At 35.2% G+C, this 17,210-nt stretch overlaps 1 protein-coding gene and 1 pseudogene across 4 annotated transcripts in view; both read right to left on the bottom strand.

Moving 5' to 3' along the window:
- RICTOR (RPTOR independent companion of MTOR complex 2) overlaps window positions 1-17,210 on the bottom strand; it is a 140,120-nt gene that overhangs the window by 71,634 nt on the left and 51,276 nt on the right. For all 4 annotated transcript variants that reach the window (XM_003359762.6, XM_005672429.4, XM_085002122.1 and 1 more), the window contains 3 exons: window positions 12,794-12,858; window positions 11,570-11,701; window positions 4,777-4,840 (listed from right to left, as the gene is read on the bottom strand). In XM_003359762.6, the coding sequence (XP_003359810.4) occupies window positions 4,777-4,840; window positions 11,570-11,701; window positions 12,794-12,858 (261 nt within the window). The remainder of the gene's footprint in view (window positions 1-4,776; window positions 4,841-11,569; window positions 11,702-12,793; window positions 12,859-17,210) is intronic.
- Window positions 13,981-14,097, bottom strand: LOC146395511 (U4 spliceosomal RNA; annotated as a pseudogene).

Genomic DNA, 17,210 nt, shown 5'->3' on the forward strand with positions numbered 1-17,210 from the left:
GATCTCGTGTCATTCAGCAACATTATGTGATATAAGGTTCAAATGAAATTATACTGTTCCACAACCATAAAACAGATATCCAATAACTGTACAATCTACTAAAACAGATATCCAATAACTGTACAATCTACTAAAGTGTCTACATTTGCTTCTTAATCAGTATTCTCTATTAATCAAAAATGCTGGAGAAAAAAGAAGGAAAGGAAAGGGAAAAGACGTATGAGAAAATCATCTTCTGGAGTTCAGAAACAAATCTGACTAAGAACAGTGAGGTTGCGGTTCAATCTCTGGCCTTGTCCAGGAGGTTAAGGATCCAGCACTGCCACGGCCTGTAGCATAGGTCGCAGATGCAGCTTGGATCAGTGCGGCTGTGGCCATGACCAGCAGCTGTAGCTCCAATTAGACCCCTAGCCTGGGAACATCCACATGCTGTGGGGGTGTGTAGCCCTAAAAAAAGGCCAAAAAAAAAAAAAAAAAGAAAGAAAGAAAGAAAGAAACAGATCATCTTGGGTGAGAAAATCCTAACTTACAATATTAATTTATATGCTAATATTTACTGATACATTATTATGCTTATAAGGAGCTTATAAGAAAAATTCCTAAGACAGTAAAACATATGTAATGTACTCTAAAAAGAGCTGGCTAGAAGCCAGGCCAATTGGCTTTTAGGGCCAAATTGGCCATTAATAAACTGTTACCTTGGGGAGTTCCCGTAGTGACTCAGTGGTTAATGAACCTGACTAAGTATCCATGATGACTCGTATTTGATCCCTGGCCTTGCTCAGCAGGTTAGGGATCCGGCGTTGCCATGAGCTGTGGTGGAGAACTTCCACATGCCTTGGGTGCAGCCCTAAAAAGACAAAAGACAAAAAAAACAAAAACCTGTTACCTTGGCCAAATCAATTCTCTCTGTGTGCCTTAGTTTCCTCATTTGTAAATGAGGGTGTATTTGACTAGATGAAGAATCTCAAGTGTAGTTTTATGAAATGGATAACTGTAATTTAAATCTTTTTGTCTATTTTTTTTTTACGGCTGCACCTGTGGCTGTAATTTAAATTTTTTAATAAATGAAATTGTTCATCCTATTTTCCATGGAAAATTTATCCAAATAAACTCTTAAATTCTGTGTAAATCAGAGAATGCTTTTCTCCTAAATCAATGAGTAACCAATGAGAGAAAAGTCATAGAATTTAGTCTCTACTAAAATGAAAGTTTAATCATCTTTTTTTGACATGATAGAACAGACATATATAAAACAAACTAAAGACCGTAAGTGGGTAATAAATTTGCAGACCTGCTATAAAATAATTATAGAAATACTGAGTTCTCTAAGGGAAATATCTGAAATTCCAGCTGAGACTGCAAGATGAATACAATGTAGAAAGGGATTGAAATGAAATGAAAAGAGTAGGACAGAAATAATGATTGTAGTAGTGGTAAAGGGCAGCTTGTCTACACACATAATGGCATAATGAGACAGGTCATAACTGGCTGACCCCTAAGTGGGCTCTAAATGCCAAGATAAGCAGGTTGGCCTTAACACCAAAAGGACTCATAGGCCAGTGTAGGTTTGGAAATTTGCAGAACTGAGTTTTTCACTCTGGATTTGCTGATATCTAGCTCTATATCCCTTAAGTTAATCCCTTTCAAATATATAAAATCTATGCTACATTAATCTCTTATTACATGAATTAATAAATGACATAAGAAGAAAATAATGGCTTAAATGAGGCAGGCAATAAGAATTTAAATTAGATAAAGAGTAGCAAGAGCTGATCAATGGGAAAATAATACAGAAAATGAGAGGCACAAAAGCCAGGAAGCATTGTCTTTTCCGAGACACTGAAAAAGAAACAAGGGAACAACAAAATCTCTTAAAATGAAGGAAATAGGTGAAAGAGAAGAAAAAGTTAACTTGAGTATTCCTTAATTATTCAAAAAGCCAACTTATTACAAAGCAACAAATGTTTCTGCTTTTACTTTCAAATATAAAAGATTAATGCTTGGAATTCCCATCGTGGCTCAGAGGTTAACGAACCTGACTAGCATATGAGGATAAGGGTTCAATCCCTGGCCTCACTCAGTGGGTTAAGGATCTGGTGTTGCTGTGAGCTATGGTGTAGGCTGCAGACGTGGCTTGGATCCCGCATTACTATGGCCCCGGCATAGGCCTACGGCGACAGCTTCAATTGGACCCTTAGCTTGGGAACCTCCACATGCCATGGGTGTGGCCCTAAAAGACAAAAATTAATAAAAGATTAACACTTTCATAGAAAATGTAAAAACTGTTTTGAACACATATAAAAAACCCATAGTGACATAGCAATTATACTATTAACATTAATTTCTGCTAGCTCAGTTGCCAAGATGTTGCTGGAAAAAAAGAAACATGTGCTTTGATCATTACAAGTACTGCATTTGGAGTGGATAAGCAATGAGGTCCTGCTGTAGAGCACAGGGACTATATCCAATCACTTGTGATGGAACGTGATAGAAAATAATATGAGAAAAAGAATGTAGGTATACATATGACTGGGTCACTTTGCTGTGCAGCAGAAATTGACAGAACATTGTAAATTAACTGTAATTTAAGTTAAAAAAAATTTTAAGTATACAATTCAATGGCATTAGATGACTATCATTTTTGGTTTTTTTACTATTATAAATGCTACAATAAAAAAATAACAAATAAATAAAAATCCTCAAAAAAATAATAATAAAATAAAATCCTAAAAAAAAGTATTAGTGAAATTATAGTTCCTCTGGCTAAGAGAGGCTACAGTTCATTCAGCAAGTGTGCTTTCCCTTTAACACTAACCGCTTTTAGCTAAACCAAGGAGGAACCCTGTGACACAATTCTTCCTCTGAGCCTGATCCTTGGATCCACAAATGACATTTGCCTCAAATTACTCTGTTCTTCAAAAGATAACAAAATAAAATTATATTTTTGTTATGGCATTACTTATTTTTAAGGGTCTGTTTACTTCTTCTGGGCTCTTTTATAAATTATATTGTAACTTGCACAAAGCACTATATAGAACTGAAATAAAATATTTAGTGAATAATTCAAATAAGATGAATTTAATTTAATCCATTTGGAGTTGTTTTTTCTTCTGAATGAAGTTTTTAATGCAACAACTCTCAAAGTGTGGTTTAAGACACTGAGGGTCCTTAGGATATTTTCAGAGATTTTGCAAACTTAGAACTATTTTCATAGTAATACGAAGACATTATTTGTCTTTTTTACTCACATTCTCTCACAAGTATATATGGAAGTTATCCAGAGGCTCCACTGCATGTGAAATCATAACAGATTGAATGCAGAAGCAAATATGATAATCCAGCTATCTTCTATCAGAATAAATGCTAAAGAAATTTGCAAAAATCTAAAATCGTGCCACTCTACACACTAATTTTCTTTTTGGAAAATATAGTTATTTTTATACAAACATGGTATTCATTATGTTTACTTGTAATAAGTTTTTTATTTTTAATATAATCAATATATATCTTAATTTCTCACATTTAATTCCAAGTATGATAAACGCTGACACACATACACGCACACATACACAGGCACACACACCCACACACACACACATGACTCAAGTAACCAAAGAGTTATTCTAGGTTCTTCAGAAATAAACTTCGTTTTCTTATCTTGAATTCTCAAAATCATGGCAGTAGGGGAGACTGTACGAATAGGTAAAAACCAACCTAGCCTTTGAATTTAAATCTGAAGAGTCAAATCATGACACCAACATAACAATTTACCTATAACAAACATTTTTAATCTATCTCCAATGTCACTCTCACTAGAACTGTAAACTTTGAAGACAACTCACCCATTTACTTCTTACTACTACACTCACTTGTGAGTACTATTACTAACCACAAACTAGACACTGGAAGAAAAAGGAAAGAGAAGAGATCTAGTAAATGCACAAACTCAGCATTCTGCAATTCTGGAGCATGCACTGAATTTCAAGGTAGGGAAGGAAGAAAAGAACTAAAAAAGTTAACTATTAAATAATTTTAGATGTTTTTACATTAAAACAAACGTATACTACATAAGGCTCATGATAGAATATGATACTTTAGGATAAAACATGAAAAAATTCTCATACAAGCTATACCCTAACCAATTTAAGTCTCGGTTCCCTGCCATTAGGGCATGACATTACATTAAATAACAACGAAAAAGTACTGGAAGATCTCTTATTAGAATCATTATGGATTATTCTCAACACCCTCTCTTGTAGAGTTTAAATTTTTGGCCTTTTATCCTGTACAACAGCCTGAATTATTTATTGCAACTGCCTATTGATTGTATCCAAATTCATCTTCAGAACAACCAGTCTGTAACTATTTTTGACATTCACATAATAGTATTAACTGTAGCACACAATTAAGAAAAAATGAGGCTGGGGAGCAAGTAATCCTCTTTCTTCAATTTCATATCAAAGCAGTTATTTCATTAACATGTATACTAAAGGAAGAAATATTCTTTCCAATTTATACAATATTTAATTAAAAAAAATACTGTCTTAGCTATACCTAATCAAATAGAGTAATTACACAAAATAACTATGCTTACCTTGAGGTTTAATAGACCTATTTAACTCACATATAATTTTAACAAAATAAAAATGTTTAATGAGTATTCAGTCTTCAAATTTTAATAGAAAGATTTCACAAAACAGTCTAAATCTAAAAACGTAAAATGCTTAACATGAAAATCATAAATCTGCCTTTACTCTCAGACACAGAGCCTACCTTTCTGACTAATCGAAGTGCTTGTGTCCTCTCTACCTCGTTGCTCTGCTGTATGTCAATGCACCTAAATAATACACAAAATATTTAATTATTGATAAAAAAACTCATTAAACAATTTTTTGTATAATACCACTAGATCAGACCCATCTTCATGTCAATATAGCATTTTAAAAATTTAATACATGCAATTTTTAGGTACCAGCAGATACTTATTTAGTTAATTTAATACCTCTAATAATTATTACTTCTTATAACAAAACATTAAAAACTATTTCATTTAAAACTCCAGGAAAGTATATAGTAAATATTTTATAGAATAACATATGTCTATACTGAAATAATAAACATATCCATAAAGCAAAGTATCAGAAATCTACTGAAAAAAAATTTACCTATCTTAGATAAAGTTACAGACATTTTATGAAAATTGTGAAGAAAAAATATTTCAGGCCTATGTTTTAGTTGAATTGTGATTTTTAACCACAGCCTTAAGTTTTACATATTATGACTAAGTTAAACATCTTATATTAGCCACAATAATTCTATTTACCAAAATATAATCTGAAATCTGAATGTACTTCAAAAATTAAAGCCAAAATATCACTTAACTGACATTTCTGTAAAAGTTATTAAATCACTCAATTTCTAAAGAGTCTTTGGGAAGTTCCAGGTGGCGGAATGAGTTAAGGATCCAGTATTGCCACAGCTGTGGTGCAGGTCACAACTGCACCAAGGGTTCCCTCCCTGGCCCAGGAATGTCCATATGCCATGGGCACAGCCAAAAAATAATAATAGTAATCCTTTGGTTTATGTGGCAGAATAATTCAATTTTACTTATGTTTAATTCAGTTCACTATTCTAATCAATACTTTATATATCAATAGATAATCTGCTATTCAAAAAGAATTTTCTGTTATCTGAATACAATTACTCTGAAGCAATTTTATTAAAAAGTAAATAAACATAGAATCCATTTCTGGCCACAAGAGATCAGACCAATCCTTCTGCCAAAAATAACTATAAAGGTTAAATAAAGTACTTTATAAAGCAACTGTTTAAAGGGTAGTAGATAATAATCCCTGGAAAGAGAAGCACAAACTCCTCTTTGTCCCCAGGGACACCTGTCAATCCCCAGTTTGGGAATATAGTCCTAGAAGAAAGCAAAAATCTTGCTGTACTGGAGAGACAGAATGAACTTTACGGACAGCCAAAATGCCTGGAACTTGAAGGAAAAAAAAAAATCTCAGAGAAAAGAAAACAGTAAAGTAAGGAAGAATTTGCATGCAATCCCCTCCAAGGCAGGGTTAAAATCCCAGAAATCAAGCAAAAAGCTGCTGCTGAGAAGCCAAAGAACTGATTGGAAATTTCAGTCAGTATATAATATTCTACGAAAGATGTTAGGGCTCAAGGCTGGTCAGGATGAAAAGGGTGCCAAACATCTACACTTTCACTTGAGATTCCAAATAGCCTCCTAGAACAAAGGCAAAGGTAATAACCAAATTTTAATTGAATCAATGTGATGAGCCAGTATTTCAGAATAAAGCATAACTCTTTTAAGAGAAAAATAACATGATACAGCACCACAAACTTTTAATATACAATGTTCACATCCAATCACATAATAATATGAGGTATGCCTTAAAACAAAGAAAAAACGGGTCAAGTAACCAAAAACCAAGAAAAGAAAATGACAAGAGAAACAGAACACAGGTGATTCCACATACTGGAGTTGTCATAGGAGGGCTAGAAATAATTATTGTCCTCAAGAAAATCAATGAAGAAATAAAGCAGAGGTCTAGAATCTTTAACTGAGAGTAAAATATAAATTACAGGAATACAATAACAAATTAAAAATTCAAGAGACTGATTTACTAGCAGGATGGAGGACTATTAAAAAAAAAAAAAAAAACAAACAAACAAAAAAAAACAGGTTAGAAACTAACCACACTGAAGCACAAAGAGTCAACAAAGACTGAAAATACAGTAAGGGCATCAGAGACACGTGGGATAGCAAAATAGAGTCAACATTTTATAGCTGGAGTACCAGAGGATAGGAGATAGGAGAGAAAATAACAGAAAAAACCTAAAGTAACCAAAGGAGAAAAAGACACATCACTTACAAAGACGAAACAAGGAGGCTATTTATTGTTCAGAAGATTTTTTTTTTTTTAATCTAGAAGACAGTAACTTAAAGCACTGAAAAACAGTAGCCAGTTAGAAAACCAGCCTTCAACTGAGAAGGCAAATAGAGGCATTTATGGGCAAATAAAAGATGAGAGAATTCAACTCCAGTAGACCTACACTACCAGAAAATAGCAAAGGAAATTCATTAAAACAGAGAGTGACCCAAGATGAAAGTGTGGAAATGCAAGGAATATTGAACAGGTAAATAACATAGGTAAATGTAAATAGTTCCACTTTAATCCATAACAAGACTATTCTGTGGGGTTATAAATATACGTAGAAATAAAAATCAAAAGTCAGAGGGGAGATGACATGATTAAACTGTAAGAGGTTTCCTACATTGTTCTGGTTGTAAAAAAGTGGTTAACTTTAATATATCTAGGATAAATATAATCTCTAGGGCAACTGCTAGAGGAAGAAGACTTTATAACCAAAATATTAATAGAAGAGGAAAAAATTCTTGATTATTCCTAAAGAAACAGGAGGAGCAAGACAAGAACAAAGAATAGATGTGACAAATAGAATACCAATGGCAAAATAGCAAACAAAGTCAAATACACGAGAAAATGAATGGCTAAATGACAAACTCATATATATATAATTACTTTGGATAAAGTCCATAGACTCTGCATATAAAAAACCACCAGCCTTGGGAGTTGCCATTGTGGCTCAGCGAGTTGTGAACCTGACTAGTATCCACAAAGATGCAGGATCAATCCCTGATCTCACTCTGTGGGTGGGTTAAGATCAGGCTTTGCCGTGGGCTATGGTGTAGGTCACAGACTCGGCTTGGATTTGGTGTTGCGGTGGCTGTGGTGTAGGCCAGGAGCTGCAACTCCAATTCGCCCCTAGACTGGGAACTTTCATATGCCACAGGTGCGGCCCTAAGGGAAAAGAAAAGAAAAAAAAAAAAACAAAACAAAAAAACCCTCTAGCCACTGTCTAAATACTCCAATTAAAAAACAGAGATGGTCAAACCAGATTAAAAAAAAAAACAAAAACTATGTAATGTTAACAGGAGAGAAACTTAAATATAAGAACAAAAAAGATAAAAAGTAAAAGGATGAAAAGGATATATTACACTAACCATAAATAAAAGAATGTTATTATAGCTATATTAATATTAGATAATATGAACACTCATAAAAGAAGTATTACTAGGAATAAAGAGGGACGTTTTATAACTATAAAAGGTTTAGCTCTAGTTCCTTCGTGGCCCAACAGGTTAAGGATCTGGCACTCTCACTTCAGCAGCTCCGTTTGCTGCAATGATGTGGGTTTGTTCCCTGGCCTGGGAATTTCTATATGCCACAGGCATGGCAAAAAAAAAAAAAAAAAAAGATTAGTCCAATGCGAAGGTTTAACAATTCTAAATATGAACGCAATAAGAAAGCTTCAGCAGGAGTTCCCGTTCGTGGCGCAGTGGTTAACGAATCCGACTAGGAACCATGAGGTTGCGGGTTCGGTCCCTGCCCTTGCTCAGTGGGTTAACGATCTGGCGTTGGCGTGAGCTGTGGTGTAGGTTGCAGACGCGGCTCGGATCCTGCGTTGCTGTGGCTCTGGCGTAGGCCGGTGGCTACAGCTCCGATTCGACCCCTAGCCTGGGAACCTCCATATGCCGCGGGAGCGGCCCAAGAAATAGCAACAACAACAACAACAACAAAAGACAAAAAGGCAAAAAAATAAAAAATAAAAAATAAAAAAAAAAAAAGAAAGCTTCAGCAAGAACTGATGAAGGAAGTAGAAAATCTGAATATACTGTGTCAGTTCAAAAAATTGAATCCATAATATTAAAACTTTCTAAAAAAGAAAACCGCAGGCTTAGACAAATTCATTGAATTCTACCAATTACGTATGGTAAAAAAAAAAAAAGAAAGAAATACTCATCTTAAGTAAATTCTTCTAGAGAATATAAAAAGAGGGCAACATTTTCCTACTTGTTCTATAAACATACTTGATACCAAAACCAAACAAGGATATTAGAGTAATAGAAAAATAAAGGGCAATACCACTCATAAACATAGCTGCAAATTATCTTCCAGAAAACATTAGCAAACTAAATATAGTCATATTTAAAGTAAAAAGACTTCATGAACAGGAGGTGTTTATTTTAGGAATGTAAATAAGGAATACAAAGAAATTCACTAAAAGTCTATAGTAAGTATCATAAATAATGCCAAAAAAATGAACACGTTCAACTTGCATTCAGGAGCAAAATAAAGCTGTCCAATTACCATTTCTAGTCAATGTAATATTCTAACTAGCACAATAAGGCGAGGAAAAGAAAAATAGTAGGATTGGGAAGGGAGAAATAAAGTGGTCGTCAATTGTAATTAGTGCTCATGTATATATAAAAACTCTAAAATAAGCCTAAAAACTATTAGAATTAAAAAGTGAATTTAGCAAGAGCACCAAGATAAGAAGTTAATATACAAAACCAGAAAATAGAATCCTACAATTATTTTTCTAGATATTAATAGCAAAAATTATGAAAAAGGAAAAAAAATTACATTAATACTATCATTTAATAAATGACTTAGAGGGAGTGTCTGTTGTGGCTCAGCAGGTTACAAACCTGACTGGTATTCATGAGGATGCCGGTTAGACCCCTGGCCTTGCTCAGTAGATCCAATGTTGCCACAAGCTGTGGTGTATGTAGGTCGCACGTGCGGCTTGGATCTGGCGTTGCTATGGTTGTGGCGCAGGCTGGCAGCTGCAGCTCTTATTTGACCCCTAGCCTGGAAACTCCCATATGCCTCAGGTACGAGTCCTAGAAAGCAAAAAAAAAAAAACAAAAAGAAAGAAAAACCCTAATAAATATGTGTAAGACCTCAGCATAGAAAATTACAAAATGCTGAAAGAAATGAAAGTTTCAAATAAATAAAGGTTTGGAAGATTCTATAAGATGTTAAATCACTCCAGAGTTCCCGTTGTAGCACAGTGGTTAACGAATCTCACTAGGAACCATGAGGTTGCGGGTTGGATCCCTGGCCTTGTTCAGTGGGTTAAGGATCCGGCATTGCCGTGAGCTGCGGTGTAGGTCGCAGACACGACTCGGATCTCAAATCTGGTGTTGCTGTGGCTCTGGTGTAGGCTGGTGGCTACAGCTCCAATTCGACCCCTAGCCTGGGAACCTCCATATGCCATGGGAATGGCCCTAGAAAAGGCAAAAAGACAAAAAAAAAAAAAAAAAAAAAAGATGTTAAATCACTCCAAATTATTCAGAGCGTCAATCCAATAACTACTAAAACCTCACAAAGTTTTATGAATTGGACAAATTGACTCTAAAATTCACATGGAAATACAGAACCTAAAATAGCCAAGAGAGACTTGAAGAAGAAAAGCTAGAGGACTTAGCAGATATCAACACTTACTGTAAAGCTGCAATCATTAGACAACAGGCCAACTAAAGAGAATAGGAAATGTAAAAATAGATCAATACTTTTCAGTTACCTGATTTACAACAAAATAAAGCTAATTTAGACATGAAAGGAAAATATTTTCAAAAAATGTTACTAATACACATTGGATATCTAAAGAGAGAAAAACGAATCATGACCTGACACCTACTTCACCATGTAAGGAATAAAACCTTTAGAAGAAAACATAGGGTATTATCTTCCAAAGAGGCCAAAAGCATTAACTATCAAATAAAAGGCTGCTAAATTGGATTTTATTAATTAAAAAGAGTAAGAAGACAAAGTAGACTGGCTTGGAGAAGATATTCTCAATACATGTGCGCAAAAGGATTCATATCCAGAAGACATCAAGAACGCCTACATAGTAAGATAGACAATTCAATTTACGAATGAGCAAAGGACAAAGAGGCTATCCAAATACTTAACAAGCAAATGACAGAAATAAAATTAAAACCACAATGAAACTCACAATGAAAACCATGGTAGAAAGGTGTATAGTTATAAAAACTGAAAATAGCAAATGCTGATGATGATGTGGAGAGACTGAACTCTCAAACACTGCTAGTAAGTAAGAGTGTAAATCAGTACAACTGTTTTGGAAAATTATTTGGCAGTAACTACTCAAGTTAAATATACATAAAACTTATCACCCTGCAATTTCACTCCTACCTATATACCTAAGAGAACTGAGTATACATGTCCAACAGACTTGTACAAGAATGTTCAGGGTAGCTTTATTCAAAATAGCCAAATACTGAAAACAACTCTGGGAAAAAAAAAGTCATCAACAGAATAAACAAATTATGCTCTATTCATAACATAAAATATTCCAAAGAAATTTTTAAAAAAAAATAAAAATTGATAAATCTCACAGATAACACTGAGAAAAGAAAAGAGTAAAGATGAATACTTCTAGTACATGATACTCAAGAATAGGAAAAACTAGTCTAAAATAAGAAATATCAAAGTAATGTTTACTACTGGTTGGAGACACAAGAGAACTTGATAGGGATGCTGAAAACATTTCCTATCTTATGTGGGATAACAGAGTACTTGGTTGCATCTATCTGTAAAAATTATCAGGCTTTATATATACTAAAAGTCTGTATACTTTCTTGTAGGTATGCTAATTAAATTAATACACAATTTTTTAAAATGTACAGAAATACAGAGAGCTCTAGGAAAATTACCTAGCTATTAAATAGTCCACTTTCAATTTTAGCACCTTCTGTAGAATACTGGAGTCTTGGATGAGATATCGAAGAGCCCGTAGCCCTGCTGCACGCACTTCTTTCGCTTCATTCAATAAAGCTAACCGCAAACTGTATGAAAACAAACAAAAAGTCTTGCTGATAAGTTTCAAATAAACAGAAAATTATGGTACCAAATCCTTCCTCAGTTGAAATAAGCAAAGGTACTAGTAACTTTACATATATAAAAATAATTTGCTGTAAGCCAAGGAATTTCGCTACTGTTATTTTTTAATTTGTGCCTCCTTGGTACATTCTTACCAGTCAAGAAAATGTTACTGGGTTTTGTACTACCTTCTGTGGTAAACTTTATTTTCTTTATCTTTATTCCTTTTTTTATGGCCACACGTGCAGCATATGGAAGTTCCCAGGCTAGGGTTCGAATCACAGCTGCAGCTGCCGGCCTATGTCAGAGCAACACAGGATGTGAGCCGTGTCTTCAACCTACACCACAGCTCAAGACAAAGCCAGATCCTTAACTCAATGAGCAAGGCCAGGGATTGAACCCACATCCTCATGGATACTAGTCGGGTTCATAATCCAGTGAGCCACAAGGGGAACTCCTGTAAGTTAATTTTATATAAACAATGGGAAATTAAATTTGCCTTTTTCGGGCGGTATTTTATATGCCCCTACAATCTATTCCCCTCTATCTACCCACTTGCTTCACTTCCCCCAGAGAATCACTGGTTTAAACTAATAAATAAAAATACAATGAGAGAAGAAACTATACCAATTTTAATTCCTAGACATACCGAAAAGACAGCTATGAAACTGTAACACTGCAGTTCTGCTGGTGAGCATGAACAAATCAAGTTTTGCCATAAGCACACTTTGTCTACCTGAGATCTAGAGATAATTGGACAGGTTCTTCATGCTCTTAGGAATGTGAGAACTTTTATTTTGTGAATTAATTTAGAAGTATAGACTGAAGTCCAGGTACTTTTCAACATTAGCTTTGGGTCTTTATACTTAATAATTACAAAGTAACAGTAAGAACAACAGGGTAACAGTTAAAAATATTCCTAAATTATTATGACATTCAAATAGCTGTTTCTAAAAAATCAAAATGAGGTGTTATCCTATTTTTAGCTTAAAATTACCAAAGTTGAAATTACTACTAAAATTGACAAGGGATGAGAAAGGGAAGTGAATTATACTTACCAAATTATGATATCCTCATAGTTAAAACCCAGTTTTTCTTCACTATGGCCAATATCACAAAGCAGCTGTCAGAAAAACAAGCACACACATATATATTATTTATTTTTGTCTATTTTTACATGTTAACTTTTTAGACTGGAAAATAAGGCATTTTTAAGAAAAATTTTCAATAATATATGATTCTGTTGTCCAATTATGCAGACCTGACAGTTGTTTTAGGTTTCTTGCCTTTGTTTGAGTTAACCAAATTTTTTTTTTTTTTGGTCCTTTTATGGCCACAGGTACCGTATATGGAAGTTCCCAGGCTAGGAGTTGAATCAGAACTACAGCTGCCGGCCTAGGCCACAGCCATAGCAACTCAGGATCCAAGCCACGTCTGCAACCTACCCCACAGCTCACAGCAACATTGGATCCTTAACCCACTGAACAAGGCTAGGGATGGAACCCACATCCTCATGGATATTAGTCAGGTTCATTACCACAGAGCCTCAGTGGAAACTCCCCAATGTTTTTTACTTTTCTTTTCCTCCCAATTTTTTTTTTACTATTTTGAAAACTATTCTATTAGTGGTTACCATAGAGATTACAGCACTCATTGCTGACTTACTATAGTCTAACAAATTATTACTTTCCATGTCCTTGATAATGTGAGACTCCTTCAACACTTTAATTCCATTTACTCCTCTTACCTTTCACTTTGGTTTTTTTCTGCCTATCTTTTAAGGCCCCATAAGATGTCATTTTTCTGTTTAGTTAATATTTAGTCAATATCAATTTATATTTACTCTCAAATTCACAATTTCCTTTATTCATCACTTCAGTGTTCTCTTTATGGGATATTCTCCCTTCTGCTTAAAGAATCCTCCGTTCATTGTTGTTGATTTATTTTACTGGTGTCTTCATTTGTTTCATTTATAGTCAAGATCGCTGGTAACAGATTCTTTTCGTCTTTGTCCAAAAATGATTTTTTTTCACTTAGGTGTTTGAAGGACTAAGTGAGACTTGATGTATTTATAAAGATTTTTAGGTGGGATGAACTGGGAGTTTGGGGTTAATGGATACAAACTATTAAATTTAGAATGGACAGACAAGAAGATCTAGCCCAGGGAACTATATCCAATCTCCTGGGATAGAGCATGATGGAAAAAAATGTATAAAAAAACAAGGTATGTATATGTATGACTGAGTCACTTTGCTGAATAGCAGAAATTTGGAAAACACTGTATTGGGAGAAGTTTTCATTTAGCAATAATCATGCCTCAGATAAACCTCAATGGCTACAATACAACCACCTGCGCAAAGCTGATAAAAAACTGTAAATCAATTATATTTTAACTTAAAATTTTTTTTGTCTTTGTAAGGCTGAACCCGTGGCACATGGAAGTTCCCAGCTTAGGGATCAGAATGGAGCTGTAGCTGCCAGCCACAACCACAGCCACAACCACATGAGATTCGAGTTGCATCTGCAACCTACACCACAGCTCACGGCAACACTGGATCCTTAACCCACTGAGCAAGGCTAGGGATCGAACCCAAGTCCTCATGGATACTAGTTGGGTTCGTTACCACTGAGCCACCACGGGAACTCCTAAAAATTCCTGAAAATTTCTTTAAAAATAAAGATTTTTAGGCTAGCTCTTAAAACAATTTCAGGATAGTTTCGATTGTCTGTTGAGAAGCCTGATCTCAGTCTTACTATTGAATGTCATAGCCTTTTTTCCAGACTCAAGATTTTTTTTTTAATCTTTGATTTCAGTAATCTTTACTGTTCAAGTGTGGGGTTTTTTTTTTCTTTTTTCTTTTTACAGCCATACCTATGGCAAATATAAGTTTCTAGGCTAGGGGTTGAATTACAGCTGCAGGCCTACACCACAGTCACAATGAATTCAAGCCCCATTCCAAACCTACACCATAGCTTGATCCTTTCTTAACCCACTGAGCAAGGCCAGGGATTGAACCTGCATCCTATGTTGGGTTCTCAACCCCCTCAGCCAAAACAGAAACTCTCCAAGTATGGTTTTATTTGTAACTATTCTGCTTAGGAAAAATACAAATTTCTGAATCTCTAGGTTGATGTAGCTTATAAATTTTAGAAAATTCTGTCTCACTTCAAAATTACTTTTGCCCAATTTCTCTCCATTTTCTCTGGTAATTCAAATGTTAGATCTTTTTGTACATGTCACAAATTTCTAAGTCTTCTTTTGAGTTTTCTCCTTTCCCTTTTATTTCTGTCCTTCAGTTGGGTATTTTCTATTTATTTGTCTTCTGAAATGTCTACTCACCTATGATACATTCCTAGTGTGGGTTTTTTTTTTTTCCTTCACTTTTTAGGGCCACATCCACGGCAAGTGGAAGTTCCCAAGCTAGGGGTTGAATCGGAGCTGCAGCCGTTGGCCTATGCCACAGCAACACCAGATTTGAGCCACATCTGTGACCTACACCATGGCTCATGGCAAAGCCGGATCTTTAACCCACTGAGCAAGGCTAGGGATCAAACCCACATCCTCGTGGATCCTAGTCGCATTTGTTTCTACTGTGCCACATTAGGAACTCCCCGGTGAATTTTTAATTATACATATTGTGATTCTATTTAACTTTGTATGCATCTAATATCAAAATGAAAAAAATCTTCATTTTTCACCTACTTTCTCCATAGTACGCTCTATTTTCTTGATACATAACTATATTTTAAATATTTTAAAGTGCTTACCATCTAAATGGACATGAATGATGTAGATCATCTCTGAGTCTGTTTTTATTATGTTTTTTTTTGTTGTTGTTCTGGTCATGGAGTCCTGTTTTATGGTAGATCCTAAAATCTTTGTACATAAAAGCTTGCAGAGGAGTTCCCATTGTGGCTCAGCAGAAACGAACCCAACTAGTATCCATGAGGATGTGGGTTCAATCCCTGGCCTCACTCAATGGGTTAAGGATCTGGCATTGCCGTGAACTTCGGCTTCAGTAGGTCACAAATGCAGCTCAGATCCCACACTGCTGTGGCTGTGGGGTAGGCTGGCAGCTGCAGCTCTGATGTGACCCCTATTCTGGGAATTTCTGTATGCCACAAGAGAGGCCCTAAAAAGACAAAAAAAAAAAAAAAAAATGCAGAGATTCCTGATGATGTTACCTTTCCCCACAAAGAGTTCATCTTTCTCCCCAGAAATAAACCCACACACATATGGTCAATTATCTAAAACAAAGGAAACAAGAATATACAATGGAGAAAAGACAGTCTCTTTAATAAATGGTGCTGGGAAAACTCGACAGCTACATGCAAAAGAATGAAAATTAGAACATTCTCTAACACACCATACACAAAAATAAACTCAAAATGGATTAAAGACCTAAATATAAGGCTGGACACTATAAAGCTCTTAGGGGAAAACATAGGCTAAGCATTCTCTGACATAAATCACAGCAGTATCTTTTTGTGATACATTTCCTAGAATAAAGAAAATAAAAACAAAAATAAACAAAGGACACCTAATTAAACTTACAAGCTTTTGCACAGCAAAGGAAACCATTAAAAAACAAAGACAACCCACAGAATAGGAGAAAATCTTTACAAACAAAGTGACCAACAAGGGATTCATCTCAAAAATATACAAACATCCCATGCAGCTTTATATCAAAAAACCCCAATAACCCAATCCAAGAATGGTCAGAAGATTTAAACAGACATTTCTCCAAAGAGACCGACAGAAGGCCAAAAAGCACATGAAAAGATGCTCAACATCATTTTAGAAAAATGCAAATCAAAACTACAATGATGGAGTTCCCTTCGTGGCTAAGCAGTTAATGAATGAGACTAGGATCCATGAGGATGTGGGTTTGATCCCTGACCTCGCTCAGTGGGTTAAGGATCCAGTGTTGTCATGAGCTGTGCTGTAGGTCACAGACACGGCTCAGATCCTGAGTTGCTGTGGCTGTGGCACAGGCCGGCAGCTGTAGCTCTGATTCGACCCCCAGCCTGGGAACGTCCACATGCCTTGGGTGCAGCCCTAAAACAACAACAACAACAACAACAAAACAAAACACCTACAATGCACTGTCACCCAGGCAAAATGGTCACCATCAAAAAGTCTATTAACACCCTCACACTGTGCACAAAAATAAACTCAAAATGGCTTAAAGACTTAAACGTAAGACAAGACACCATCAAACTCCTAGAAGAGAACATAGGTAAAACATTCTGGTATCAAGCTTTTAAATGTTTTCTCAGGTCATTCTCCCAAGGCAATAGAAATAAAAGCAAAAATAAACAAATGGGACTTAATCAAACAGACTAGCTTTTGCACAGCAAAGGAAACTACCAAAAAAAAAAAAGAGGGAGGGAGTGGGAGCTTGGGGTTATCAGACACAACTTAGAATAGATTTACAAGGAGATCCTGCTGAGTGGCATTGAAAACTATGTCTA

Source organism: Sus scrofa, chromosome 16 (genome assembly GCF_054392235.1).
Source record: "Sus scrofa isolate SSC_HxYL_T2T_F1_AM1 chromosome 16, Sscrofa_HxYL_maternal_Yorkshire_Landrace_v2.0, whole genome shotgun sequence".
Classification (NCBI taxonomy): domain Eukaryota; kingdom Metazoa; phylum Chordata; class Mammalia; order Artiodactyla; family Suidae; genus Sus; species Sus scrofa.